The sequence below is a fragment of the Nesoenas mayeri genome, assembly GCF_963082525.1.
Source record: "Nesoenas mayeri genome assembly, chromosome: 21".
In the NCBI taxonomy this organism is placed as follows: Eukaryota; Metazoa; Chordata; class Aves; order Columbiformes; family Columbidae; genus Nesoenas; species Nesoenas mayeri.
Window position 1 is genome coordinate 5937970 of NC_137571.1, and position 27748 is coordinate 5965717.

At 51.7% G+C, this 27748-nt stretch overlaps 2 protein-coding genes across 3 annotated transcripts; one reads left to right on the forward strand and one right to left on the reverse strand.

Moving 5' to 3' along the window:
- Nucleotides 1–783: 783 nt before the first annotated feature.
- FHL3 (four and a half LIM domains 3) lies at nt 784–22289 on the reverse strand. Of its 2 annotated transcripts, none has more exons than XM_080357718.1 (6): nt 21851–22289; nt 4841–5025; nt 4587–4761; nt 3845–4014; nt 3492–3678; nt 784–2327 (listed from the first exon to the last, which is right to left on the reverse strand). In XM_080357718.1, exons 2-6 carry the CDS (start codon nt 4994–4996, stop codon nt 2176–2178), a joined length of 840 nt encoding a protein of 279 aa, XP_080213844.1. In that variant the 5' UTR covers nt 4997–5025; nt 21851–22289; the 3' UTR covers nt 784–2175. The 2 variants fall into 2 exon arrangements, with proteins under 2 accessions (XP_080213844.1, XP_080213843.1); XM_080357717.1 differs by lacking the exon at nt 21851–22289 and adding an exon at nt 6340–6399.
- Nucleotides 22290–22605: 316 nt separating this feature from the next.
- Nucleotides 22606–27513, forward strand: UTP11 (UTP11 small subunit processome component). The gene is made up of 8 exons (XM_080357734.1): nt 22606–22786; nt 22875–22936; nt 23433–23535; nt 23787–23900; nt 24366–24459; nt 24705–24835; nt 26342–26452; nt 26905–27513. Exons 1-8 carry the CDS (start codon nt 22724–22726, stop codon nt 26986–26988), a joined length of 762 nt encoding a protein of 253 aa, XP_080213860.1. The 5' UTR covers nt 22606–22723; the 3' UTR covers nt 26989–27513.
- The last annotated feature ends 235 nt before the right edge of the window (nt 27514–27748 follow it).

Consider the following 27748-nt stretch of genomic DNA (forward strand, 5'->3'; position numbering starts at 1 on the left):
TCCCAGGCGGGCTGTGCCCGTCCTGCCAGAGCAGCAGCCATGGAGCCCGGCCCTGCGCAGGGAATGGAGCGGGGGCCGGGGCGGGCGAGCCCAGAGGAAGTTGGGGCAGCTGTTTGTAAATGTAAAGGAATCTGTGGAAAGTAGTTTCAGATGTTGGGGGAATAAATGGCTCCCTGGTTGATAAAAGTGAGTAATGAGCACACATGGCTGCGGGGAAGGCTGCCAGGAGGAGATCAGTCCCTCCACCTCGAGTGGAGACGACAGCGACTTCCCTACCAAACTTCCCCCCGAGAGCCCGTGTACGCAGGGGGTACATGTCGCAACGGGAAGGAAGATAATCTACACAGCGAGATATGACTCGGTATCGCAGCCACATGGGTTCCCGCGGCCGTGCAGAGTCCTGGCTCTGCTGAGCCCGGCCCAACAGCCCGCCCGGGGGCACCGGCACCCGCTCAGTCCTGCTGGGGCCTGTCCCGCAGAACAGCCTGCCCGGACAGACAGCCAGCACGGACAGACAGGCACCGGGAACCCGCTGCTGCTCCTCTGCCGTCACCCACGGGACTGACTGTGGTTTGGGGAGGGGAGCAGGAGCCCTGCGGGGATCTGCCGGCCCCAGCGCAGGGTCAGGGCGAGGACAAGACTGAGCACAGAACCGCGAGTGCTCTGCCCCGCGCCTGCTGCTCAAGAAACACAGGAGAGCAAGCGTCACTAAAACGGTTTATTATATAAAGCCGTAGGAAATACACAGGAGGCTGAGGTTCGGGACACTTCCTTCTAGAGACTGCTCCAAGCTCCTCAGAATAGCAAACGCACAAACTCTGATTTACCTGCATCAAAGCTTTCAAACGAGGGTTTAACAAGGGTCCGCATACAGAGTTAACAACACTTCAACATGCATAACATTTTCTGTTCCTAAGTGAGGCCTGGGAGGGGAGGGCTAGCCCCTTCATCCTGCGGTTGGTTACAAAACGACAGATATTCATGACAAAAAAGAGTACAAAAGAGAAAAATAAACCCACAAGGAGATGCTTTGGGAAAAGCACGTGGCTGCGTAAGCAGGAAAGCAGGGTCAGCACAAGTGCCCCAGCAAGACAGAAGCAAAAGGGCTGTAGAGACAAGGCAGCGTGAGTGTCCCACTGCAGAGGGGCCTTGGGGACCAGAGCCAGCGTGGCCGGCGGGCAAGGATGGCTCCAGCCCTGCTGTGGCTTTGGGAAGGCTCAAGGTGTCTGATTTTACACAGGGCCAACGCAGGGACTGGGGAGCTGCAAAGTCCCTCTGCGTGGCAGCCCAGGTGGCACCTTTGCTTTAATCTGGGACACAGCGAGGGACGAGTGTGGCCAGGGGAGCCCCTGCAGACCCTCCCCACCAGCGTCCCAGTGCATCTAGGGGGGAAACCAGTGGCCAGGACCCACCAGCCCCAGCCCAGACAATGCAGGGGCAGCCACGGGAGATCACAGTGCAGATGGACAGGAACGGGGCGGGCAGGGGGTACCTGCAAGCGACTTGAGCTCCTCATCCACATCCGAGTGAGAGCTCCTCCACAGAGACATGCACGGCAAAGGGTCTGGCCCGCAAACGGTGAGGTGGCTACAGAAATGCCGGTGGGTCCCATCTGGCAGGACACGCGCTCTTCTGGCCGCGCTCCAGCCTAGTGTCTCCAAACGGGGCACAGAGGGCCCTGCACGCCCGCCAGCCGCGCGCACGGACGGGCTGTGCTGCAAACCGCCCGCCACACAGGCAGCACGGCCGCGCCACGGGGACCAGGAGCTGCTGCCGGACATCACACAGAGCGGGGGAAGCACATGGGGAAGGAGAAGAGTCAGCGCTGTGCCAGGCGAGCAAACGCATGCAGACCCAGCACCCAACGCTGAAGCTGCTGCTGCCCGTTGCTCAGCTCGTGCCTGGTCAGACAAGAAGCAAGAAGAAAGAGTAAATAATGGGGGGGGATCTTGAAGCTCCTTTTTCAACTTTATTTAGCTTTGGCTCTGCAAAGAGCCATAGCACAGCGTACTCTAGCCTTCAGGAGGGGCACAGGAATCCCCTGCACACACCGCGGTTTGGGGTCAGCCCCCATCTCCTGTGCCTTGTGCCCGGCCCCTGGAACGTTGTGGGGGCGTCTGGCACAAAGACCCTGAAGAATAGAGAAAGGCCCTGCCCCACGGTGTCCTCGGAGGCTCATAGGTCGCTGCTGCAGTCACGGCACAGGATCTCATCGTTGTCAGGGATGAAGCCTTTCCCGACCAGCGAGGTGTTGCAGCGGGCGCAGTTAAAACAATTATGGTGCCAGTGACGGTCCTCAAAGGAGACGTATTTACCACCGCCAAAGCCTAGGGGAGGGACAGAGCGCAGCGTTAGAGCCCCTGGGAAACCGGGACCAGCTTCCCACACAGACCGGGTCTTGGCCCGTTTGTCTCCCAGTCAGGTCTTTGGCTGCACTGTGGCACCCGAACACCCCAGGACCAAACGCGTCTGAAATACGAATCTCCACTCTTCAAAGGGGAAGAGGAACAAAATGATTTCGCACCGGATTTTGTAGGGTTGAGATTCTCAGAATCACTATTTTCTCCCCAGAGAGGAGCAGGAACGGAGCTGCACCATCCCAGCCAACGAGGGGGCTGTCGGGAGCCCCTGGCAGCTCCTCGCAAGGACGGTGCTGGTGAAACCCTGGGAAGAGCCCAGGCCCGGGCTCCTCCATGGCTCTGTGGGCAGCTTCCTTCCTCTGCCGGCAGCCGCTGCGCTCGGGGGCTGTGACCCCCTTCTCTCCACAACTGTGACAAAGTGATAAGGAGCAGATGGGAAGCGGGGTGCCCTGTCCTCAGCCAGAGTCACCCTCTGAGTCACCCGCTGACTCACGGCTTTGCCGACCTTCCCAGCAGCAGGAGACAAGAGCTGCAAAGGGAAAGGCCAAGTGGGGGAGGACAGGAAGGCGGCCAGACCCTCTCAAGGGTTTCTGCAGAAGAGGAGCCCCTGCTCCCCCTGGCTTAGGCAGGGACAACAGCTCCAGACCCCCCTGCAGCAGCTGCTGCTCCAGCTGGGGCTGCGAGTCTCTGGCTTTCCCTATCCATGAGCAACGTTTCCACAGGACGTGGCAACCAGTCTCAAACAAGCCAAGCTGGAGATAAGAGATCACACTGTGCGGGGTCATTCTGGGAGCCTTTACCCCTGGGCAGAGGGAATTCCTCGCAAGGGCCACAGTTCACCCTCGGGCCCCTGTAACAGAGATCCTCTCTCTTTGGGTTCCTTGGAAAGCGGCTGCAGTCGTGTCTGTGGGGGACACGCCTGAGGGCACCTTGCACTCCCCTGCCTGTGTCCCTGGGGGGCATCAAGTGCATGGAGACACCTGAGCAAGGACATGTACGAGCACCGTATGGGCCTGAGGAGCATGTACAATCGAGGAGGCAGCTCCACCCAGAGAAATCACCATGTCTGGAAACGGGGCAGGTCATGCCCTGCTCTGCAGAGCACCCCGTGACCAAGGCTGTTGTGCTCACCTGTGATGGGCTTGGTGCAGGCGCTGCACTTCTTGGCATAGAGATTCCCAAAGCACTTGATGCAGTACGGGTTGTCATCCTGGGAGGTGAACTGCTGCCCAGCCAGCGGGGTCTTGCAGCCCGTGCAGACGAAACACTCCTTGTGCCACGGCTCGTCCCGGTAAGTCACTCCTCCCTTGGTCAGGGTCTGCGGGAAGAGAGCTGGTGACGCTCAGGGACACGGGCTGCAGCGCAGACCAGCAGCGGGAAGGGTGCTGGCACCTGAAACCATCTCTGCTGCGGCTCCGAGAGGAGCAGGGAGAACGTCCCTGGACCAGAGAACTCAGGGCTTTGGGATGTTTGGCCAGACGTACCTTTTTGCAACGGGTGCAGCGAGGAGCAAACTTGCTCTCGTAACAGGGGACACAGTAATAATCCTTCTGGTCTGGGATGAAGGACCGTGACCCGATGGGCTGCTGGCAGCTGCTGCAGATGAAGCAATGCTCATGCCAGGTCTGTCCGTTGTACTCCAGCTTACGGGATCCTGCAGAGAGAGCCGCACGTGTTGTGACAGGAGGGAGCAGCACTCGCAGGGGACGCGGGCGGCTGCGCAGGACAAGCTGCGGTGCTGCACACCTGCTCTGTGCCCACCCTCCCACAAGCAGCTGGAGTGGGGAGCCCCAGGCCCACCCCCCCATTCCAAGGGGAGGCTGCAGGAACGTGCCCCCAGCACCCGCCTGTCCTAACCCATATCTGAAGATGGAGTCAGAATGGCCAAGCAAAGACACTCCTTTGCCTCAGGCCATCTGCAGAGACACACACACACACCCCATCAGTCATTCCTTCTCATCAGCACACACCAGAAAATGCCCAGGAAACCCTTTGTGATCTCCTCCCCAGCCTGCTTCCCCATGACAAAGGGGAATGGTCTTCTTTGGTGATCGCAGCTCAGGACCCTGCTGTCCCGTCAGACAAGCCAAGTGCCTGGCCCACTCTGTGCAGTGACAGCGTGGCAGGAGAGCAGAAATCCAGCTCTCGTCCTTGCTGCCCTGGTGATGGACCCTGCAGCCCTGGAACCAGGAACAAACTGCAGCGCTCGAGTCTGCCCGCTCCTACCTGGCATGACGGTCTTCTCGCAGGCGATGCACTTGGAGGAGAACTCGCTGCAGTAGCAGTCATTGCACAGCAGCTCCTCGCCTTGGCAGGTGAACGGCTCATCGGCCAGAGAGCGATCGCAGCGGAAGCAACGGAAGCAGTGCTCGTGGTAATGGCGATCCTCATAGTACAGCTCCTGGGGAGGACAGCGAGGTGAGGGGGGTACCGAGGGGCACAGGGAGCCACCCTGCCCAGCCGCGGGGCCCCGTCCTCACCCTGCAGTCGTGGCCGATCAGCTCTTTGCACTCATCGCAGGTGTTGGCGAAGTGCGCGTCGTAGCAGGGGATGCAGTACGGGCCGTTGTCCATCTGGATGTACTTGCGCCCGTACAAGGACTCCTTGCAGTTGTCGCAGTCGAAGCACTCTGTCATGGTGCCAGCCTGAGGGCCTCCTTCACCTGCTGCGAGACCCGTGGAGACGCTGGGTCAGTGTCAGCTTACGCTGCCCGCCACATCCCGGCCACCTCCAGAGGACGAGGACCGCGAGTCCCTGCGCTGAGCCAACAAAGAGCCGCTGTCGGGACAGGACAGACCTGAGCTGCTGCACCTGCTCCATGACTGCACGCACTGCCAAAAGAGCCTGCGCACGTCCGGGGCCTGCGAGGAATCTTGCGTTGGCTTTATACTCAAGTTCAACAGCCGGAGCCCTTAGGCACACCAGAGACCCCCGCTCAGCCACCAGCACGGCCTGGACCAGCGGCAAGATTCCTCCCGATGGCCGCGAGCTGATGCTCTGCCTGCTGGGCTGTCATCGCTCTGGATTCTGGAACTTCTCCAGAACTTCCAAGCAGCTGCTCCACAGGGGAGCAGAAACCAGGCGCCCTGCACTGTGCCCGGCTATGAAGCCACATCCCAGCGAACCCTTCTGCACATGTTGTTCCTTCTGTTTGGTTTAACCTGGTTATTCCTAAATATGGAGTTTTCCACTTGCAAAATCACACCCTTCTGTAATACAGGTCGCTATCAAGTGTAGACAAGCCCATGGAATTACATCTGAGCAGTCGGCTGCAGAGTGCCGCATGCTGCAGTTTTCTTCATGAACCCACCCACTTCAGAAAGAGCTATTATGGCTTGGTCTACAGTTTGGCACTTAATGGGGCCAGGAGCTCACCCCAGCCCCTGCCTCCCTTCTCGGGGCTCCCCGGCCAGGCAGCCCCAGGGCAGGAGCTGATCCAGACAGCTCTGACTCACAGCACCGAGCTCCCTAGGGCTATTCTTGGTCAAGCCACACAGCTCCCAGCTGTTGTCAGGCCTGGTATGTGCCGATAGCACTGCCGGTGAATAAATCTAGTGTTCCCAGATGCCTACGTGACCAGCAGCAGGGGAACAAAGTCCCTTTTCAGATGCTCTCGGTACCCGGCTGTCGCCTGCCCCGCTGACCACCCCACAGCCGCCCCCACAGTTTGCCCCGGGGAGCCAGGGGGTGCCAGGACTCGACCTGGACCTGCTGCCCAGCTCTGCCCTGTCCCTCTGGGGCACCCCAGGGGTGCTCGCCCCCCAGCAGCAGCTCCCGCAGCCCCAGCACCCATGGGGGTCCTGGCTCACCCGCCTCCTCCTCGGCCGCCCCACTTGCCTGTGCTCCCTGCAGCCACCCGGGACCTTTCTCTCTGGCAAAGAATGAAAATCAAATTAATAACCCTCCTCCTCCCAGCCCTGTTGAAGGGAACTTTCCAAGGTGTGTCTGTAATAAAAGGGCCTCTGACGAGCGCTCTTACCCTGGGAGCCGTGGTAGCGCCAGAGCGGGGAGCTGCCATGTTTGCTCAATGGGCTGCGCTTTATCTCTGTGGTCCTGTAACACGGGGTCAGAGGACGTGAACGTGAGGGAAGGAAAAGCAGCTTGATGGAGAAGCCCTGGGTTCTACCAGTGACACAGACTCAGCCTCCAAGCACTCAGTGTTCCCCCGCAAGCCCCGGTCCTCATACTCAAAACAAGGAACATGCTCCTGGCAGCGCTGGTCCTGCTCTCCTCCACCACGAGGGCAGCTGGCACTGTTGAGCCCCCCAGAACCCCTCTGGCCAGCACCAAGGAAGACCCTAAAGCAGCGTGCCATGCTTGCCGCCGCTTTGAGTGGCTTCTCCCCAAAGTCTGCCTATGCCTGCTGCACGCTGTGTGCGCCAGGCTCCTGCTCTCCAGGCTGCGGGGTCTGTGCGGGCCGGGGGGGCGCAGGTGGCAGATGTCGGGGTGACGGATGCCGGGGTGGCCAGCAGAGCAAGTTTCGGAGCACCACGTGGCCGAGGTCTGTGGGAGCGCAGGGGATCAGACTCCACGCTGCCTTTTCCACAGAAAAAAAATGAACGGGCCCAGGAAGTTTGCTCAGGGTTATTTGTATTAGATAAGCCGTTTGCTCTCTTTGTTCTGCTCCTGCATGCGGTGCTGGGCAGGGGTGTCACAGCCCTACGCGATGCCAAAGCAAACTCTGCATCTTCACCCCTGAGGACATTGCACTGCCGGAGACCAAGTTCACAGAGAAGACGAAGGTGGGACAAAAGAAAGAGAGTAAAAGAAATAGTAGAAAACCCCACAATTCTTACTGCGATTGTGATGAGGAACCTGGAAATTGTCTCCATTCATGAAGAAAAGAGGTGGAGTTTTAACATGGATTAAAAGAAGTCTTTAATTGAGGCTCAGATTCAGAAGGCACAACGTAGGCAGTCACCGTGCGTGCTAATTAGCACGCGCTCACGCTGCAGCCTGCACCACCCTGTACACGCTCGCTGTGTGCGAGGCTGATGCAAGGAACGCCTTCAAGTACCAACCAAGGTGCTGCCCTAAAGCCACGGGACTGCAGTGGCCAAGTGCTCGCTTGCCCATTACCAGATGGCTGCGATCCCTGTGGGACAAGGTCTACTGGAGCAGGTGCCTTGTACATGGGGACGGTGGAGCTGGATGCGGGGTATTCTCTCAGCTGTTTGCTGGCTGTCTGAGGACAAAAATAAACACCAGATATATGTCTGCCAGCTGCTTACCCTTTCCCTTTGACAGATATAGTCATGCTCATGGAGGAAAGGAAGTTCGGTTCCTCTCCTGTGCCCGTGAACAAACAGCTTTGGGAACAAGAGCTCCTCTCACAAACAACATTTAAAGTGCTCCAGGATGCAAATCTGATCAGTCTGGAACGGAGCTGAGAATAGCTTCACGTATGAGAAAGGTCAGTGATTTGTCAAGGACGCACAGCAGAGTCCACTTTCTAATTAGAGAATAACATACACCTAACACCACCCCGGTGTCATTGTCCGCAACAAGAGAGCAGATGGCTTAGCAACAGCCCCAGAGACTATTACATTAATTTCAGTGTCTATAAACTCGGGACTTATTATGCAAAGGAGGCCGTACAGACTGTCCAGGGCCATGCAATCACTCAAGAGTTTAACCAGCCTTTTGAGATGATTCCTGCCACAACAAACTCCTTTGGTGAGAGGTCTCATGTATACGATGAACCCATAACCCTGTGTAACTTCACACCAGTTTGTTGTTCGTTGTCAGGTCACAACCAGCTGCTCCATGAAGTGATCCCAGAGCAACCCAAGGGAAACACTTAATCCTTCCAGGACGCAGGAACAGACCTGCCTTTCACTGCCTGTCAGGTTCCTGCCTATTCCCGTCTCCCTGGGCTGCCCCGAGCGCAGCTCGCGCGGCGGCAGGTCACACCTAAACACAGGCAAAGCACAACCCGCCGGGACAGGCGAGCACTCCCCATGTAAGGACGAAAATGTCCAGTGACAAGGCTTTGGAAGACAGTCCTCAATGCGCTCCAAGGTCAGAAGAGGAGAAGAACGCTTTTTGTTCCCGTTGGCTTTCCAGAACCATTATGGGTCCTGGAATCTGCCTGAAATTGTTTCTGCTTGCTGCCGACCCTAAAAGGGAAACCAGCTGCCTGCTCCGAGGAGCAGCTCCAGCCCCTCCATTAGGCTGGGAACGTTTTCAGTCCACGTTTCCTGACACCAGGGCTGTGGATTTGCTCACGGCCACTGCACAGCACAGCCGGGGCCAGCGTGGCCAGCCCAGGGGCTCCCCGGGGGTTCCTCTGCACATCCTCACGCCGCTGCCTCTGTCTGCACCTCTCGCTCTGCTCCCAAACTCCTGAGCGCACCTGTAGACCTGGCGCAGTGGGAACAACACCCCCCATCTGCTGGTAAAGCAGCTCCTGCTCTCAGGTGAGGCACTTTGCCAGAAAGGTGCGGGTGTTTCGGCAGGGCACCGCAGCACCGTGGGAGCCGTGTTGCATCACACCCTCGCCCGCTGGCTCTAGCACCTCTGAGTCACTTCCCGCCCTCAGATCTGGCCCCCGAGCTGCCGCCCAGCCCGAACCTCCGCAGACAGCTCCGAAACCTCCAGTACCAAGGGATGCTCGGGTGCAGAGTCCTCGCAGGGACCATCGGCACAGCCACGGACCTCACCTGGCCAGGATGACTGTAATACGCAGAAAGACGCTGGAGCTAAGTTTCAGGGAGTGTGACTGGTCACAGTGTGACCAGAGGAGCGACAGTCATGGTCCAGTGAAACAGCTGCTCGTATCAATTCGCAAAAATGAGGAAGGAACAAACATGCCGCTGCTTTCTGGACTCTGGCTCCCTCCTCCTCTCAAGCACATTAGTCATCCCATTTAAGAGAGAAGGATATAGTCCTGTTCAGATATGCTAAGGCTGGTGTCAAAACCAGTGGAACTGAGAGCGAGTGCACACAATCCTCAGGCTGTCCTCGTTTGTGACAGCCCTGGGGCACAGCACCAGCACAGCCCAGCACCTCCAGTGCCGCTGCGGTGGCTGCCAGTGCTCACACTGCATCCCCGCGGCAGAACGCACACAATTCCCATCTGCTTGGGGTGGCTCAGCCTCAACAGCCCTGGCAAAAATGCCACCAGCTAGCGGGTGCTCAACAAACCACACCATGTGCCACAAATTCCCCCGGTTTTCCTCTTTCAACTAGAAAACTGGGCAAGAACGAGGAACGTGTTGCCTGTGCAGAGCTGAACAGGCCGTTTAGACCTTTTGAGCAGACCGTACATTAACCATCATCCTACTGGTAACAAACAGCACTGCCAGAACACAAAACAACCACTGATAGTCATCAACCATACAAAACAAATGAATGGGCAGAGCCCAGGTTTCACACCAGGTCGAGGCAGAAGCCAATCTGGACAGTGAAATGCCCGTTGATTAGAAGTGCTATAATTGATCTGTGAACCATCTTTGCCCGTGTCATCATGAAGTGATGGACAAGAAAAGGTGGTGGGAAGGGATCGTAACTGGATGAGGTTTCATCAAGAAAGCCACGATGAGAGTATATATAAATGTACATGAAACGAATGTTGGTATACATGGTGCTTCATGTTAACCTGCTTGTTGTAGCATGTTTTCTTGTTCACTGAAATTACCATCTTGCACGAGGAGCAAGGCCCCCTGCACGAAGTCAGTGCTGGCCAGAAACAAGCATTTGCCCACAAAGATAAAATAGGAGAAGGCATCCATGCCCCAAACTCACGAGAGGACTCTGCTGCACAGACCCTGGGATGTCCTAAACCTTCCCAACGCAGAAGCCCAGAGAGATCTCCGTAATGCCCTATATTACAGAAAGAAAAAGGGAATCCCAAAGAATAAGCATGTTGTGAGGGTTATAATTGAACAAAAGTTTGATTTTGGACTGCGCTGATTGATGCCCGTGGAAGCCACCGAAGCTGGCCCATAGCCATACAAATGCCTGACTGCTTATCCAACCGCACAAATCCAGGGCTCCGGCAATAATGTTTCAAAATCTCTTTGCCCCATGAAATAAAGGTCATATCCAGCACACTAGAACTCAAACGTGGAAGCACGACAGGAAATGACTAACTGCACGCTGAGGCCAAGGTACCTTCATCTCAGATCTGCTCAGCACACAAGAATCTCACAATTCAAACAGACATCGCAGCCGATACGCAGAAAAAATAATCTGACTGCTCTAGTTGCTATTTCTTGGAGTCTGTGCATCTCAGCACAGATATCGCTGCAAAATAAAGGAATTCCGCTCTATTTCCCAAGAGTTCTCTTACAATTCTAGCCTTATGCTGTAGTTCTCACTCTTCTGTTCCTTAGAGGCAGCTGCTCTTTACATTGAGGATGAAGCCATTCTTACTGCTGAGGTGATACATAATTTAAGTTAGTGATTATAAAGCTTTCTGTAGTCCCTGAATAGAACGTACTGATGAGGTTATCCCTGTGTTTTGCACATCAAGGGAATGGAGGGGCTGCTTGGGGCTTGCTCCCGAGAGCACATGGACAGCAAACCCGCCTGGTCTGAGCTCAACCCCTTCAATCTGTCTCCACAAAGCCTGGCCGCTCTATGCTGATTAAAGCTCTGCTCAACTTCAGGTTGGTTTTTTTTTTCAATAAACAAAACAACTTACAGTAGCCAGTAGCAAGAGAAGACATTCAAACCAGCCATGTTTTATTTAATGCACGCCTATCACTTAAAGGGCAAAGTGAATTTTTTCACCAAATTTGGTCAAAATATTTCCTTTTCCCAAGCTGATTCTTTGTCTCGCAAACAGAAGCGTTTGTAGCTCGTTTCTTGCATACTGGCGGATGTACTGACTGAGAAAGGTAACCCGCACTGGAACCCTGGCAGTTTTGTGCCTTTTGGGGCTCTTGACCTGCACGCAGAACCAGCGGAGAGAAGAGAGAGGCAGGAAGGTGACAGGGACACGCTGCAGTGACACTCGGGTGCCCTGCAGCCTCTCTCCCACCGTCCCAACCACTGACCAGGGGCCTCTCCACCTGTGTTATTTGTGTGAGATGTCAGGACGGTCTCTGTCTAAAGCGCTTTTTACAGCTGCTGGTGTCCTTGCAAGCAAAGGCAACTCCAGCGCCGGAGCCCGCAGCATGTGAGCAGCTTCTAAATCTGGGGAAGGACTGAATTCTGGCAAAGACAAATTGTCTCGGGTTACCATCCCGAGAAGTGTTTGCCTGTGGTCTGAAACAAAACTAAGATCATTTGTTGCCGGGGAGATGCCGTATGCACCAGCTGCAGCCTCGGGAGCACGAGAGAGCGCAGGACGGGGACAAATGGGATCTTTGAGAAGATCACCGCTCCTTTCAGCCCAGCTGAAACACGTTTCCTTCATCTGCGACTGAAGATCTCTCTACTACCTGATCTGGTCATCAGGTGTCATTTACTTTTACTATACAGGGCCAACTACCTTCAAATCCATCTCATTGTTAAAGCATTTCTCACCGGCACCTTTAAAAATTCCTCTTAAATACCGCACATTTTAAATAATATAAGCCATCCGTTATAACTGTCACATATTTTACATAAAACCTCTAAGAAATAATGCCTCGCAAGAACTAAAAAGAAGATTGGGATGTGCAATGCGCTTTCCCATTTCTGCCACTCCACTCCTGGAGATGGAGAGTCTTTGGTGGCACCTATGGAAGGGAAACTGGTGACACATCCAAAAGACTAAGTGGAAATGGCTTTATTAAGAGGCACAAATGCTCGCAACATTTCTGAATGCCTTTATATCACACAGCTACACATCGAGGATCACAGGCTTCACCGCAACAAGACACCATCAACACCCTGATTGCTCTCCCTCCGTTCTACGCGACCACAACAAAAACGCTGTTCCCAGATTATTTGCCCTACACCGGCAAACCCCTGGAAACAAAAAGCCGGAGCGGTTCTCTGTTACCTTGCATGGCCGAACGTGACGGAGCGGCACAAAGCCCGGCGGCACCGCGGCGGCAGCGCGAGGCGGCTGCGCAGGGACGGACGGCGAGAGCAGGTGCCACCAGCCTGAGCCTCGCACCAGTAAATCATCACTTCGCCAGCAAAACGCTCAAGTGCTTGCCCAGAAACAAAAGCGGTCGCATCATAACCCCGGGGGGTGACATCAGCGCAGGGATTGCATTTCCTACGGAGGTTTAAATGTCATTACTTGTGACTGGAAATTGGACACTTACATTCAAGTTACTCGAAGTTTTCATAAGACACATAAGAACTCCGATTCTGACTGTGTGTAGATATATTTTGCTTGCAAACCCGTCTATTTCTCAATGTCACCATGACAGAAAAAAACAGAACAAGCAAAGCTCCTAACAGAAAGTGAAAAGCTAATTAATACCATTATTAGCCTGACTTACCAAGTCAGGTGCTCACAAGGCAGGAGGCAGAAATAATTGATTTCCACTGGAATGGGTCAGTGCTATTCAAACAGCACGATCCACTTGGGGCTCAGTTCCCCAAAGTCTCTGGATTGGCCTCTTCCACTTTCATTCCAAGTTCTGCTCCGTGTCTTCTCCTAAAGCTCAAACTCGAAGCTGTCGAGGGTCTGACAGCACTTACTCCATCGTTCTCGGTCGAGTAACAGTCTCACAGGGCACAAAGCACGACACGCTCTGTGCGTCTGGTCCAACACCTTCCCCAGCCTGAGCCGCCTTTGGGTCTCCAGCTCTTCGGGCTCTCCAAAAGCAACACATCCAGACTTCGACACAAGCACAATGGGCCAGATTTAATCTTCCTGGGAGTTACATCATGGTCACACAGGGCTGAGAAATACTAGAAATAAAACTTCTCCTGGCTGAGTTACATGCAACACACTGTGTATGTTTTCCTATTAATGACTCTTCAGTAAGTGCCACTATTACTCCCCGTACACCAGAACCCTCTGAGGTAGGAACCGCAACAATTTCATTGAAATGAAGTGTTCGCTGAGATGAAGATAGTCACTGAAACACCTTAACGTTTAAACACTGGCTTTTCCAGTTGAAGATTTCCATATGGTGAGAAAAGAGGCAGAGGAGAATAGCTAATCCTCCTTTGAGGACACAATCCAACCATTAGTTTACTTGGAAAGCAGTTTATCTCCCTGACTCCCTGCTGCAAAGAACAGAAATATATATGATGAGCCAGTGCAAGATCATAAATGCAAGAGCATTCCGTACCTCTCATAGGATTGTTGCTTCTTCAGTTCCCTAACAGCTGTCACCAGCAAAAACATTATTTATCCTTCTAATACCTGCAGGGCAGGGAGTTATTTTATCTCCCTCCTGGGATTTGCACCTCGGTGGGTTTTGGCACAAGGCGAGCCCGGGAGAACTAAAAATGGAACCAAGATCCAAGTCCCTGTCCATCTTTCTCCTCCTGAGATGCGGCACATATCCCCGTCATTCGAGAAACAAGGTTGCTTTCCAGTTCACAGGAACAACGTGTGTCCAGAACGGGCTCTAAACTGGTAAGACGCAGCTTGAAAAATCAGCTGCTGATTGTTTTTACAGTTTGTGTTCCATATTACAAAGCCTCCCAAAGACCTCGGGAGGCAGAGCTCAGCCTGGAAAGGGTTTTTATGGTTACACTGTAAACCCACAGCAAGCAGGGATCTAGAACGGAAATAGTTCATTACGGCTAAAGCACCGAGACCCTGGGATCCGCCTGAAACAGCCGCGGTTGTTTCTCTAGTTAAGCAAATTCCTCTTACTGAAACCCACTCCGATATGCAAAAGAAATGCTGAGAAGGTGCTGAGTAGTCACTCTTCTTCCCAGATAACAAGATGGGAAGCATATTAATTGATGACTTCCTAAGCAAACGCTTGAAACTTGAGGAAACAAATTCAAAATATCAAAGCCGTATTTACATTCCAGGGTAACAATTAAATATTTAATATCTTGTGGCTCCACTATTCTAGATTTTTCTATGCACCAAAATACTTAGTCATGTAAAAAACATCTGTAGCAGCTGGAAGACATTCATTTGGCCTGCTAAGATTCATTAGTTTAAAAATACATCAATAAAGCTTTCATTTGATTTCCAAAAAGCTAACGCTGCTGCTTTCAGCTCTGTTAGGGTGCCTGGTGAATAATGCTTATGCAACCTCCTCAGCAGGAGGCATCAGATGCCACAGTTTCACAAACGCACACAAATATCTGTTGGCTAAAACAAGCCTTGTGTTTAGGTTAATGCTCTCCTGTGCTAAGTCATTATTCACAGCAATATGAAAACCAGCTTGCAAACAATTCAATCCTGATTTTTATTCTTTCTCCTATGCTCCCACATTCCCAGTGCTGAAATCTACTTTTAAAAATCACTGATCAAAGTGAAGTAGGATTCACACACCCGTTTAAAAAAACCCCTACAAAACATAAGCCTCCATGCATGCCTTTTCTATACAAGAAGCTCCTGAACAATCTTAATATAGCTTTTTAAAAATCGAGTAAACAAGAGGCACAGCTGAGGCCATCAAAAGAGTTGGATTTGGCTTGGCACGCATAGGGTTTGCAAAGGGTTATTTGCTGGCTGGCCATTGCTCTTTTGCTGGAAGATGCTGAGATTTCAGCGAAGGTTCTGCAGCAGCGTTCGGCATTTGCTCAGCTAACGAGTTAAATCAGCGCAGCTCTCTGATGACACGAAGATTACGGGTGTAGGAAAACGGAATGCTTGGAGAGGGGAACTTTCAGCAGTCACCACCAAACTGCGGTTAAAACAGACACCAATGACTCCATTCAGCTCCCAAACCTCAGACAGTTTCCATTTTCTCAGTAACAAAGCATTTTTGTGGAGTGAGGTAACGGGCTCCATCTGCCAGGTCTAACTGCACTAAGATTGCTGAGAGCCAGAGGGGGCTGCCCGGCCCCAGCGCGGGGACACAAAGGGACGAAGCTGCGACGGGACAGTCGGGGAAAGGAGCCTCTTGGGGACCATCACACAAACTCTCCTGGGAGTTTGATGAGAAGCAGCCGCAATGAGCTCCAACTGGTGCAGATGGCGAGCACGAGAGTCCAAGGAGAGAGACTTTACACTGCAGAGCGACCGGGACAGGAGGAGCAGGAGACAAACGGGTGCTGCAGGTTCGGTGTTGAGAGGCCACCGTGAAGGTGTCCCGAGAGCAGCACAGCGTGATTCAGGAGTGAACACAAGCCCGTGAGCGCACGGTGCGAGACGCACGGCGTGAAGACGCCAGCTCTCCAACCATCAGTCTCTATTGCTGCAGATCAGACGCAGCCTCCCCGGCGCACACTGATGCAAACCAAGGAGGAGCTTCACAATATCAGCAGATCGGGGGAACGCTCCCACCGCTGCTGCTGATTCACTGAACAGCCTCGCACAACTTCCTTCTCACCTGCACATCTGGTTCTCCCATCTAAAGCAAAGGCAGTTTTTCAGTTGGTTTTCTGAAGGCCTTTGCATTCCTGTAGCACTTTCTCCTGAAGTTCTGAAAATGTTAAGATCGACCTCCTCACCCTTTAGTTTGCTACCACACGCCCCGCTGGATACCTGGGGAATGCAGCTGGCGAGTGACAGACCTTTCCCAGCCGGGACAAAACATCTCCCAAGCCGGTTTTCTTCCTATGAAGAATGCTGCTGTCAGATCTCCAAAATCCACGCTACTAAGTCGAGCCCCAGTGCAAGGTCAGCCAAAGAGAACTTCCATCAGGGATGCGCTCCGCTAGAGAAGGCTCCCTGGAGATTATAAGAATAGCACAGTCAAGCCCAGATGGCAACAACGTGCAGAGCACATTTCCAGCTAACGCAGTGACTGGGGAGAGGACTATGCAAAACGAAGTCCACCCCGATTTCTGCCGTCTGCTAGTGAAACACTGGAGTCAAGGCTGAGACCTTTGGGAGAGGTCAGGATAGTCTTACAGGCTCTCAAGATGTTGCTTTTGTTCTCACTATTTGCTTCTCAATTCCTTTGTTAAGAGATATGAATCTCTCTGTAAGGCAGTTATTTGGAGCCAAGAGTTTAGATATTATTGCAAAACATATGTTTAAAAGAGACTGGAAATGATGTTGGCAGCGTTACAGAGGGGAGCAAAGCGCAGCTTTGGGTCAAAACAAAAAAAAATAAATCTAAGCTAGTAAGCAATTCCCATGTGATAGTTCAGGAGAGCCAGCAAAAGCTTCTTCTAGAAAGAAAACAATACTGTGAGAACGAAGCTAACAAGAGCTGGCTTTTGGAAAAATGAAACAGCCAGTAAGGAGCCAGAGCGTTGCCAACAGCACACACCCAAGAGGATCCTTCCGGGAAACCAACCCAAGTCCCTGCGCTTTAAAGCCCTGAGGGACCAGGGTCCTGGAGGCTAAAAGCTGGCAAATTGCTTCATCAGTTAAGCTTGGTCCCAATGTTTTCTACTGTGTAAGAATAATTTGTTTTAGCCTCCAGGTCCCTATGGAGCAATGGGTGAATCCAGGCGGCTTCCTCTGGGAAGGGGAAGCCCTGCCCAGCGGGACGTTTTTAGGTTTCCCACCATCGCTGACGTCCCCTCAGCCCAAAACCCGTCCCAGCGCAGTCTGGCCGTCAGCTTTGCTTCGCTCCCGGTGCTGCCGCGGCACGGCCGGTGTCACCCGCTGGGCACGTCACCTGCTGGGAACGTCACCCGGTTGTTCCAGCCAGCACTCGCCACAAAAATGTGTTATAATGACCGTGCCTCCACAAAAGCATCTTCTGGAGACTCATTTGCCCCAAACAGACACAGAGCAATTATTCTGATGTATCTTGTTTTCCGGAGGGATAAAGAAGAGACCTTGCTCTGTCTCTCTTGTTTCAGAGAGATTAATACACCAGGAAGAAGGTGCACTGATGCAGAGTGATAAGGGCAAGGCTTTTGTTTGCAGTCTTCTCTTTCATTTCCAGTCCAGCTACTCATAGTTACAGGAGTGTACAGAGAGGACAATGAACACGATCTCTAACTGTGCTTCTGTGCTGGCAGAGAAAAATCCTGCATTGGCAGGAGATATCAAGGTGCCGTCTAATGACTTTCCTCCTCTTCCAACTCCTTTTCTGATTCATGTTGGCATCTTCCTTGCAATTGACCTAAATAACATGTTCGGGCAGCACTGGAAGCATTTCTGCCTCATACTTCAATAGCAGAAAGATCTCCGCAGCTGGAAAGAGTGTTTCTCAGGAAAGTCAGACCACAGGTGGCTCAGGAGCGTCTTTCCCAAGGAAGGAAGAGAAGCCCCTGTCTTGTCTCATTTCATCAGCAAGGCTTCCCGGCTGCAGGAGAACAAAGGTTGCCCAGGAGCAGAGAAAACACACGCTACGTCTGTGCTCAAGGCCCAGCTAATCTGAACAATGTGGGCAGAGTATTCGGTTACCTCATTTCCAGGTGTGCTGTCAGCATGAGCCACGACTGGCTTGGGATGAAAGAGGAAAAACTGTTCCTAGATCTGGACTTGTCTGCATCGTTCATGGTAATTATTGCCCGGCAGCCTTTAATCCTGTAATGTCATATTGCACCCTCAGTCCTCAGGTTCTCTATAACCTTTTGATCACCGCTTGCCGTTCCACCACTGAAGAGGCTGCAGGACAGGGTGCAAAACCGCACGGTCCCAGCAGAGCCAACAGCACGGCAGCCCTCGGGGAGCACAGAACCTCCTTCTGCAGCCACCTTCAGACACACAGCGATTACGTGTGTTGGACACAGACAAGCACTTCAGCAGTTGTATATCCCAACAATTATAGGACCTCTCCAGCTATTCACTTCAGCACCTTTTATAACGTAACACAGGGACAATCCAAATCCCATCACCCCACAGTGGCTTCTGCACAGAGATATTTTTGATCCTCTCCCAGTCTCATTCTTTACCATAAGCTTAGGTACTCCTGGTAAACACATAGATATGTCTCTTCCTTACAACCCCCCTCTGGCTACTGACCTCGATGTTTGTCTTCCAGCAACGGCCTTCACAGGCTGTGTCCTGAGTCAATGAAAAAGTCAAGTCAATTGAGAATGCATCCCTGCCAACCAGGAAATGGCCTGTGAGGGAATACAGGGAAGTATTTGGATGCTGCATGGGTGGCCACAGCGCTTCCAGCTCCCAGGTGAGGAGGCGCCAGCCTGGGGTTGGCACCACAGCGTGCGAGGCAGGCGCTGGATCCTCAGCAGCATCACAGACCTCCTTCTTATTCAGAGGACACACATAAATACAGTTCCCCTGTACTTGATCCATACTACTTCTTCATCAGGTCATCGAGCTTCAAAACTAAAGCGGAGAAGATGCAAGCAGAACGCACATGTCTTTGTGCTACCGCACGCCTCTTTAGTCCACAATAGCTAGCCTGTATCTGTTATCTCTACATTTTTTATTAGCTCATGTTTGCTTTGGCTGCACATGCAAGCAGTCATTTAACCAGGGTGAGAGAGGAAAATCTTGGACACTCAACAATGGCCAAATGGCTTAATCTGCCACTGGGGACAATGACTTGACTCCTATTGGCGTTTAGTGCTGGCAGGGTCAAGTGTAACATGTGCTGAAGGAAGCACTAGGGAAGCAGATCTGCGGCCGTTCCAACAACACAGAGTTTCCTTGAGCTATTCAGAGGTCCCGTTCCCCGCGTGTGCGGAGAACACAGCTCCAGCTGTCCCGTCACCTGCACCGCGGCCCCGCGCACAGGGAACCGCTCACAGCTCACAGTGGACACAGCACATCCCTCTGCCTTCCAGCCCAGACACTCACAGCTAAGTCAGGAAGCAGTGGAGATGGTGCCCTTGGCATCAGCCACCAGGTCGATGCTGGAAGATAAACTATATTCCTGAACAGAACCAGCACTGGCCAGCTTAGGCATAAACACCAAACTTTCGTCCAGCGATGACACCAACCAGAAAGGTCTAGAATTAATATTTATCCATGGTGCTGATTTAAGTTTTTCTTTTTTTTTTTTTTGGATTTGAGAAGTTCAAAATGCTTTATATAAAAGAACTCTGCAGTTTACAGGCCCAGGACAATCTACAGTAATATATTCCGAGGTAACTAAAAATGATATGAATTACTATTAACAATCAGATGATCATGGGCCAAATAAAGCCAAAGTAAGACTGCACTAAGAACAAGAACATACATTTCATTGCTGTTTGGATTCTGCGCTATCACATTTCTAAACAACTCTTGATTAACTATTAACTTAGTCCGAATGGACGTGTCTTTATGATTCCTCCCAGGGTAATATTATCCTCTCAGTGGGCTCCTGTTGGCTAAGGGCAGAATCATTTGTTAAAGCTGTTCTCCATTTAGCAGATATCAACAGACACAAAGTGAGTCACCCAGCAGAGGCAGTTCTGCTAGGATGAAATACAGGAAGGTGGAAGCCATGTGGCATTCTTCAATTTCCCCTTTCCTTTCACAATCAGACCCTTGATATTTTCTTCAACAGGAAAACTGACACTCCCCCTCCCTGTAAACTGCTGACAATTGTGTTTTACACCTGGCAAAATCAGAGCAAAACGGAAGGAAGAGAAGAAACAAAGACTAAGAACTTTTCTCAGCAACTACATCTCCACAGAATGGAGCGTTTTTCTTTCCGGCTGTAGCTAAAGACTCACCACTATTCTTTCTTTTTTTAACAGAATAAAACATTTACATTTGTTTTCATGACACCACCGGAAATAACACTAAGTTCTCTCTGAATTTTGCCAGTTTGGCCATCAAAATTGCACCTATTTCAGCAGAAATAGCCCGAGTCCCCTAAGGAATGAGGTGTAGCAGCTTGCGCTCTGCAATCGAACTCTACAGGAGAAGAAAAGCGTGTGTGATCAGGGCAACCACAAGGACTCCTCCTGCCTTTCTTCCCCGGGACGATCTCAGGCTGAGCCACCCGGCTGCATCCTGGGACACCACGGCTGTTTTGGAGCCCGCTCGAAACCGAATTGCCGTGTAAACAGGAAGCGGAGCTGACAGCAGACACGCTGCAGATGGCTGCAAACCCCACAGAGGGAACGGCAGTGACCTACTGTCCACCCAGAGAGCGAGGAACCAGCCTGCTCCTCGGCACATGGGTCACCGCGCGGCTCCGCGGATGCTGATCTGCAGGCGGGGGAAACGCATGGATTTACCCTCAAAAACATCCAATGTGGAGAGACGGTGGTGCTGGAGAAGCCAAGACCATGGAACTGTTCACAGGGCTTCCTGCAAGGGAATTCTGGATATTTCCAACCACCACCCTGCCTTCCGTGTGTCCTCACCACTCCCTGGGTACAGCTTTAAAGAGTTCTCCTCCAAACCCATACATTTGCTGTAAAGCATCCACTATAATTAGTGCCCACACCTAACTACACTGCCTGTATTTTTGTCTCTTATGCTATGCCACCAGTCTTAAAAGCATACAAAATTACAGCCCTGGCTTGGTAAGACTTAAACTAACGCTCACAACTCTGTGCCTCTAAGGAGGTGGCCAGTGAGAGAACCATATGGTCTCCATCCTAGCAAAAGGAAAGAAAATTGCACAAAAATAAGACAGTAGGAATGTCAGACTTGCCCCTTCCTGCTGCTGGCCTCCCCAGCAGGACATTAAACCACATTTTGACAAAGCAAATTAGGGAAATGTGGCAGCTACAACACCCTCGTGAACACCAGAAAAACGCTACTCCAGCCAAACGCAGGTATTTAAATAGCAGACTCCTAAGGAAATAGCCAAGAAAATGCTTCTCAAAACCACACAGTAAAGCAGTATTTGACAATCACACTTCCATAGCAGCTAGAAGTGTAATTCCCACTAACTCAGGCAAACTATGAACTACACTGAACGTTTCCATGAATTCTCATGAAAGATCAAAGCAATTAACTTAACTGCAAGTACAAAACACTTACAAAACTGGAAACCAGAGAACATTACCTGCAAGAAAACGTAACGGTCTGAAACAAAACTGTGTCCAGTGAAAAAAAATGAAGAGTTGCTGAGCTATTTTTTAACAATGAGATCCAAACTGTGCTTTTTGAGCCTTTGTTTAAGACACACACGAAAACCCCAGGACTGTGTAGCCTTTCCCCATACCAACCCTGGGATTCTCTGCAGGCACAGCAACCGGTTAGGATGTGCTAAAGAAATCTCGATACTATGTTTGAACATTTCATTTCGATTTACTTCCAAGTTTATTAGTTGGGCAGAGTTTCAGCGCTTTCTTAATAAAACACAGGTTAAGCATCGCAACTTTACAGCCTGCGGAAGAGGCTGAAAGGTTTTTTGTCTTTTATCTTTTTAGAAAGCGGTGCAAGCTACGCTTCCCGGGACAAACCGAAGCGGGGCTCTCCGAGGGAGCCACATCCCGGGGAACCACAGAGCAAACCCGGCCGGTGTCCCCCGGGGATGCCCCGTCCCCGGACAGCGCCGGGAGCACCCGCCGCGGAGGGACCGTCCCCTCCAGCCCCCCGGGGCAGCCCCCACTGCCGCCCCGACCCGCCCGGGGGCCAAAGCGGCGGCAGCGTCCGCTCCCCGCCGGCTCCCGCCGCCGCCCGCCCGGCCTGTCTGACCCACCTGGTCGGTGTCCCGGGCACGCTCGCTGCTCGGCCGGCGCTGGGCAGACTCGGCTCGGCGCTGCCGCCCGGCCCCGCCCGGCACGGGAGAGGGCGGGGCCGGCGGGCTGGGCCCCCGCTGCCCGCCCCGCACACCCGCTGGCTGCGGGACCGGGTTCCGCCGGTGGGGTGCGGGCGGAACGGTCCCTCCCGCCCCGGAGCCGCTGCCGGACGTTCCCCGTGCGCGGCGGCGAAGACCCCGGCGGCCCCACGCTAAACCCTCCGCCAGCTCCCGAGCGGCCGCCCCGGCCCCGCCCGCCTCGCTGCTCTGCAGAACGGGGAACGGCGGCTCCGGGCGCGCCGGGCGGCTGCGGGCTCCTCTGCCACCGGAAAAACGCACCGAGCGTCCCGGTTCTGGCTGGCGGAGCTGCCCCCGCCGGCCGCGCGGCTCCCCCTCCCGGCAGCGCCGGCTCCTCACGGCGCTGCGGGTCCCGCCCGGGCCGCGCGGGGCGAGCGAGAGCCCAGGAGCTCCCGGCGCGTCCTTCCCGCGATAAAGTTCCAGCCGGCCCGGGCGCTCCCGCCGCCCCTCCCGCGCGGGTTCGGCCGCCGAGTTGCAGCGGCCCCGCTCCGCAAGGGCCGGTCCAGGCTCCCAGCGCACAGCACCGGTACCGGGTCGGGCCCCCGGGACGCACCCGCGGTCTCCATGGAGACGGCGCCATCACCCGGCGAGCCTCGCGCGCGACTTTTGACCCCGAAGCCCCGCCCCTTCCGCCGCGTGCTCTGTGGCCGGAGTTGAACGGCGCGGCCGCGGCACCGGGGACACCGGGGACACCGGGCACAGACACCGGGGACACCGGCGACACCGGCACCGCGGCGGGGAGCGCAGGCCGCCGCCATGTCGTCCGCCTTCAGGAAAGCCGCCAAGTCGGGGCAGCGCCAGCACCGCGAGCGGGCACAGGTCGGTGCGCGGGCCCGGGCCGGGGTCCCGGAGCGGCGGTGACCGCGGTGAGCGCGGCCGCACCCGCTGTCCCTGTGTTCCCTCCTAGCCCGCCGCGCGGAAGAAGCTGGGCCTGCTGGAGAAGAAGAAGGACTACCGGCTCCGGGCAGAGTGAGTCGCGGTTGGCAGCGGGGCGGCCGGTACCGGCGTCGCGGGGTCACCGGGAGCGGTTAAATGTCACACAGTCATTTGGGTGGAAAGATCATGGAGCCCAACCATGACCCAAACCCCCTCCGGCACGTCCCTGTCCAAGGCCTTTCCGTGGAGAAATTTGTCACAACGTCCAGTTGTGATTAATACAAAACGCAGAAGCGTTATCATCCATCTTTAGTGCCTAATTCTGAGATCTAAGAGTCCTAAGCAGCTCGGTGAGCTTTGCAGGACGGGTGAACGCGCTTCCATTGCTCCGGGGACGCTGTTACACCCTGTTCACTTCCAGCTGTTAACCCAAGCTGTAAAGCCAAAGTCATTTGTTGGTGTCCAGCTCTATATGTTCTATATTGTCTGCTGTCCCAAAGCCCCGCTGGGAAGGAGTCAGCATCCCAGGGGGTGCGAACATGGAGAAACTGCTGAGCAACTCCTGGTTTTGTGTTCTTTTTCCCCCCAGTGACTATCGCAAGAAGCAAAATGCCCTGAGGGCGCTGCAGAAGAAAGCTCTGGACAAGAATCCTGACGAGTTCTACTTTAAAATGATACGCACGCAGCTCCGGGTGAGGATCCGCGTTACCGTCAGGCAGGGTTACACTGTTGCCCTAACATATTCTTTTGTTCAGCCTTGTTTAGTTTTTAATTTATGAATTAGTAAATGAATTAGCAAAGGTGATTTGGTGCCTGGGGAAGGCTTTGAAGAGAATGAGGAGCAAAGGACAAAAAGGTTCTTCTGCGTTTATTATTAGGACGCCTAGTACGCTATAGCTGGAACGGCATCTGTCTGCACATGCTGTGTTCTGTCTGGTTGTAGGATGGAGTTCATGTAATAAAGCAGCCGAAGAATGAAGCGACTCCCGAACAGATAAAGTTGATGAGGACACAGGATATTAAATATGTGGAAATGAAAAGAGTGGCAGAAGCCAAGGTAATATTTCACTTTTTTCTGGTTTTTTAGTTGTCTCAGAATTGTTCTCCTTATTGCGTTTTGTTGTTGTTGTTGTTGGCTATTGTGTTTATGTTTAGTGAAATCTGATTTGTGTCCTACTGGAAATGATAGATGAAAATGTCAGTGGAGCTCTATATAGAACTTAAAGGTATACTGAATAACAAAAACTATACTATGCATTATTATGAAACATGGCAATTTCTTATTTAAATTTCAGGCAATAAACGTGTACTCTTGCTTCTCATATTTATAAAGAATGGAGGATTATCGTTACTGAAGTGGGTTGTTTGAATATGGTAGCAGCCAGTCAGCAGAAATATGACCCACTTCTGAACATGTTTTCTGCTCTGATGTTGATCCACACACCATCACCGCAGATTAAAAACATAAATGATTTGCCTTGTTATGAATGTCGAGCAAAACACAAACTTTCCTTTGCTGTAGAAAATCGAGAGGCTGAAGTCGGAGCTCCATCTCCTGGATGCTGAGGGGAAGAGTCCCAACAAGCACGTGTTCTTCTTGGACACCAGAAAAGAAGGTGAGATTTAAATAGGTTTTGCCAGAAGACTTATTCAGAGAAGTTTTGTTGTAGGCTGATTAAAACGTTACGGTGCTTGCTCTAGAAATCTCTCTTGGTTATTAGATTAGACCTCAGTTCTGCAGGAGCTGCGTTGCTGGGGGTTCCAGCGCTGACTGTACTTAAGCTACACGTTTGGAGGGTTTGCTGAGCGTTAGTCCAAGAAGTCCATGTGATTTTATTCCTAAATTTATTTATATTTATAGTTCAGGAGTTTGATCTTGCAACTCATCTGGATACTGTTCCGGAGCTCGTGGGCAGAGTGTACAACCGACCGACCGTCGCAACGTTGCAGAAGGAGACACTGAAAGGAGCTACTGATCCTGCCCACTTAAAGGTACTTTGCACTGCCACTATTTGTATTAGAGTTTTCTTAATGTTTTAAGCACTAAAGAGGATTTGTTGGACCATTGCGGAGAGAACAAAGTTGTTCTCTTGTGCTAGAGTTTTTATTGTTGACACAGGCTGTAAGTGGATGTCACTTGATCATCAAGTGCCTACAGTCAGATCTTCTGGATGGACACAGAGAACTTGCTCAGCTGTATAAATCAACAGTTGTGACATATGGGCCAGAAAGGAATGGTATTGATATGATTAGGCAGTTTCCTTGGCAAAATTGATATATTTTTCCTCCGTTACAATGACACAGGACTATCTTTTCATGAGTTTGCTGCAGTTTTAAGTGTGATTTCTTTCAGCATCCACTGTTAAGTCTACCCTTGCACCCCTGAACAGTGATGAGAAGAAGTTTATTCCAACACAAATGTATCTGTTGTTGGGTTCCTGATTTCCTGGTGTTCTTCAGCCAGGTTCTCAGCCTGAAGTGGCTTGAGATTCAGGGTGTATTTCCCCGATTCTTCTTAAAGACATTTGAGTTATAGTCTCACTTCCCAGCTTTCCTAATTTAAAGTGTTCCATGATCCTTCAGGATGAATTATTTACGCAGTCAACTTTGATACGGATGTTTTAATATCACAGCACTTCTGTCCTAGAAGTAGCTACACTGGGCTTTAAATATCCCTTAATTAGTTTAGATATATTGGGCAATCCTATAAGCTTCAGTTGGTACGTGTCAAGTGAAAATAAAAGCATCTAAAATTACTGATGGGTAACTTTGCAACCTGCTGTTTTGTGACCCAGATGTCAGATAACAAGCACCTAGTGGTCCCTTTTTTCTTGCCAGCTTTCTCGGCTTGGCTTCTCCGTAAAGCAGTTGGACGGGTTGTAGACTGGCAAGTTTTCTCCTCTAAATGTCTGAGTCATATTTTAAGCATGTTGGGAGCTGTTCTCCTTCTTCTAATTACTTAAATCACACCTGCAGTAATACCATTTTTGTGCTGGGAAAGCCATCCGCTCTTCCTAGGTAAACATGACCAAACAAGCTGCGTTTTGGGAGGCCTCTGTGCAGTTCCTGAGCACTTCAGGAATTGGTCTCTGGTCTTTCTGTTTTCTTCCCCCTTTAAATGTGAGTTAAATGTGATCTTGCGCTCAACATTGAAATACAAAGGATTTAGAAAAATGAAATTCCAGCCATTCAGTGAAGGAGGTTACACAGCATCTAAACTGGGTTAGAAGAGGGTTGATTTTCTCTGTGTGTGTTTGGATTTAGGAGATTAAAGCAAGCACAAAGAATTAAGTCCTAACTAGAAAACCTCCAGTATGAGAATCAAGATGTTAAAATGGCTCTCTGGAATCTAGCCACGGGATTTAAACAGCATTCTTTAATATGATTATTATTAGTTAAAAATGTTTGTGAGCTCCAAGTGCCTCAGAATAGGTCGGTTATGGACCATAGTGTTTCTTTGTTCTCTCTGTGTTAAAAATGCCCTTTTTTTGCCTGCAGAAATTAGCCCAGCAAAGGAAGAACCAGTACGACCTCCTGAAGCAGCGCATTGAGAGAGAAAAGGCCCTGTTTGTCGTCGCGCAGAAAATCCAAACACGTAAAGATCTTCTGGTGAGGGATTTAGTTCTGGTTCTCCGTTTCTTTAGGGTTATTAGGTCTAGTTCTGTATGGACGTGTTTCTTCACCCCGATTTCTATACTGACATTTCCAGATAATTCCTAACAATAAGCAATCCTCCTTTAGCATGGAAAAAGCGAGGAGATGAAGCATTCCGATTGTGCCAAGGCTAGAAAGTCAGCTCTGCTAGTCCAACTCCTACCACGTCAACAAGGACAAAAACAACTTCAAAATGATGCTCACAAGCCTCTTCTAAAATACCATTGACATCTCTCAAGTACCAAACTAATACTTTCAAGTAGCAGCGGCAAGGAAACAGTGGAAAGTGACCATTTTTCACTCATGTCTTGTCAGGGGCAGACAGGGACTTTCTTATTTATAGGAGCGTGTTGGGTTGTTTTCTTCTTGCAAGCCAGCAAATATATCTTTTCTTCTTTATTTTCCAGGACAAAACTCACAAAGTCAAAGTGAAGAAAGAGACAACAAATGGTCCGGCTATCTACAAATTCAAATTTCAACGGAAACGTTAGCCATTCCATTCTATACGTTACCGTCTCTGCTTAGGAAGAAAGAGAATTCTCCTTCTGAAGGGCAGATAGCACCGCACCAGTTTGTTTGTCACTGCAGCCTAGCGCTTTGTTAAAACAAATTGCCGTTGGCCTGCGATAGCCATAAATATATTGTATCTAATTAATTGATTAATAAATCAGTTTGTTCTCTTGGTATTTACAGTGGGAAGCCACAAAGAGGTGCCCAAGCGCCCTAGTAATACGCACCATAAACAAGCCTTGAAAAGCCAAGGTCAAAATTAAGAGACTGGGAGGCGCGTTGACATGTCTGAGACCATAAGAGATTTCAGGTCAGCTTCTTCGCCTGCTTTTCAAGCAGGTTAAAGTTGAATTATTACCTTTATAATCGTTCCCTCCCACTGCCTCCAAACCTCTCTTTGATTGTCCCATTCTGCTTCATCTGCACAAAGTATTTCACTTTAAAACATAGTAGTTGAGAGGCATTGTAAGGGCACACTGTTAAATTGAGGCGAGGTATTAGCCAGGCTATTCTGGAGTGGTGCTAGCAGCGGGGAATCGTTTCTGTACATAAAGGAAGCAAAACTCAACCTTTGTTAATAATTTCCATAGCTGAGAAGCTGTTTGTGTTTGTTCTGCCTTCTCCCGTCCAACGGGGTAGGGCCCGTGCTCCGCCGAATTTCCAGCGTCGCCTTCCAAGTCTGAACAGAAGCGACGATACTGGAATTCTTGCACAGGGAGATTGGATACAGAGTCCAACTGT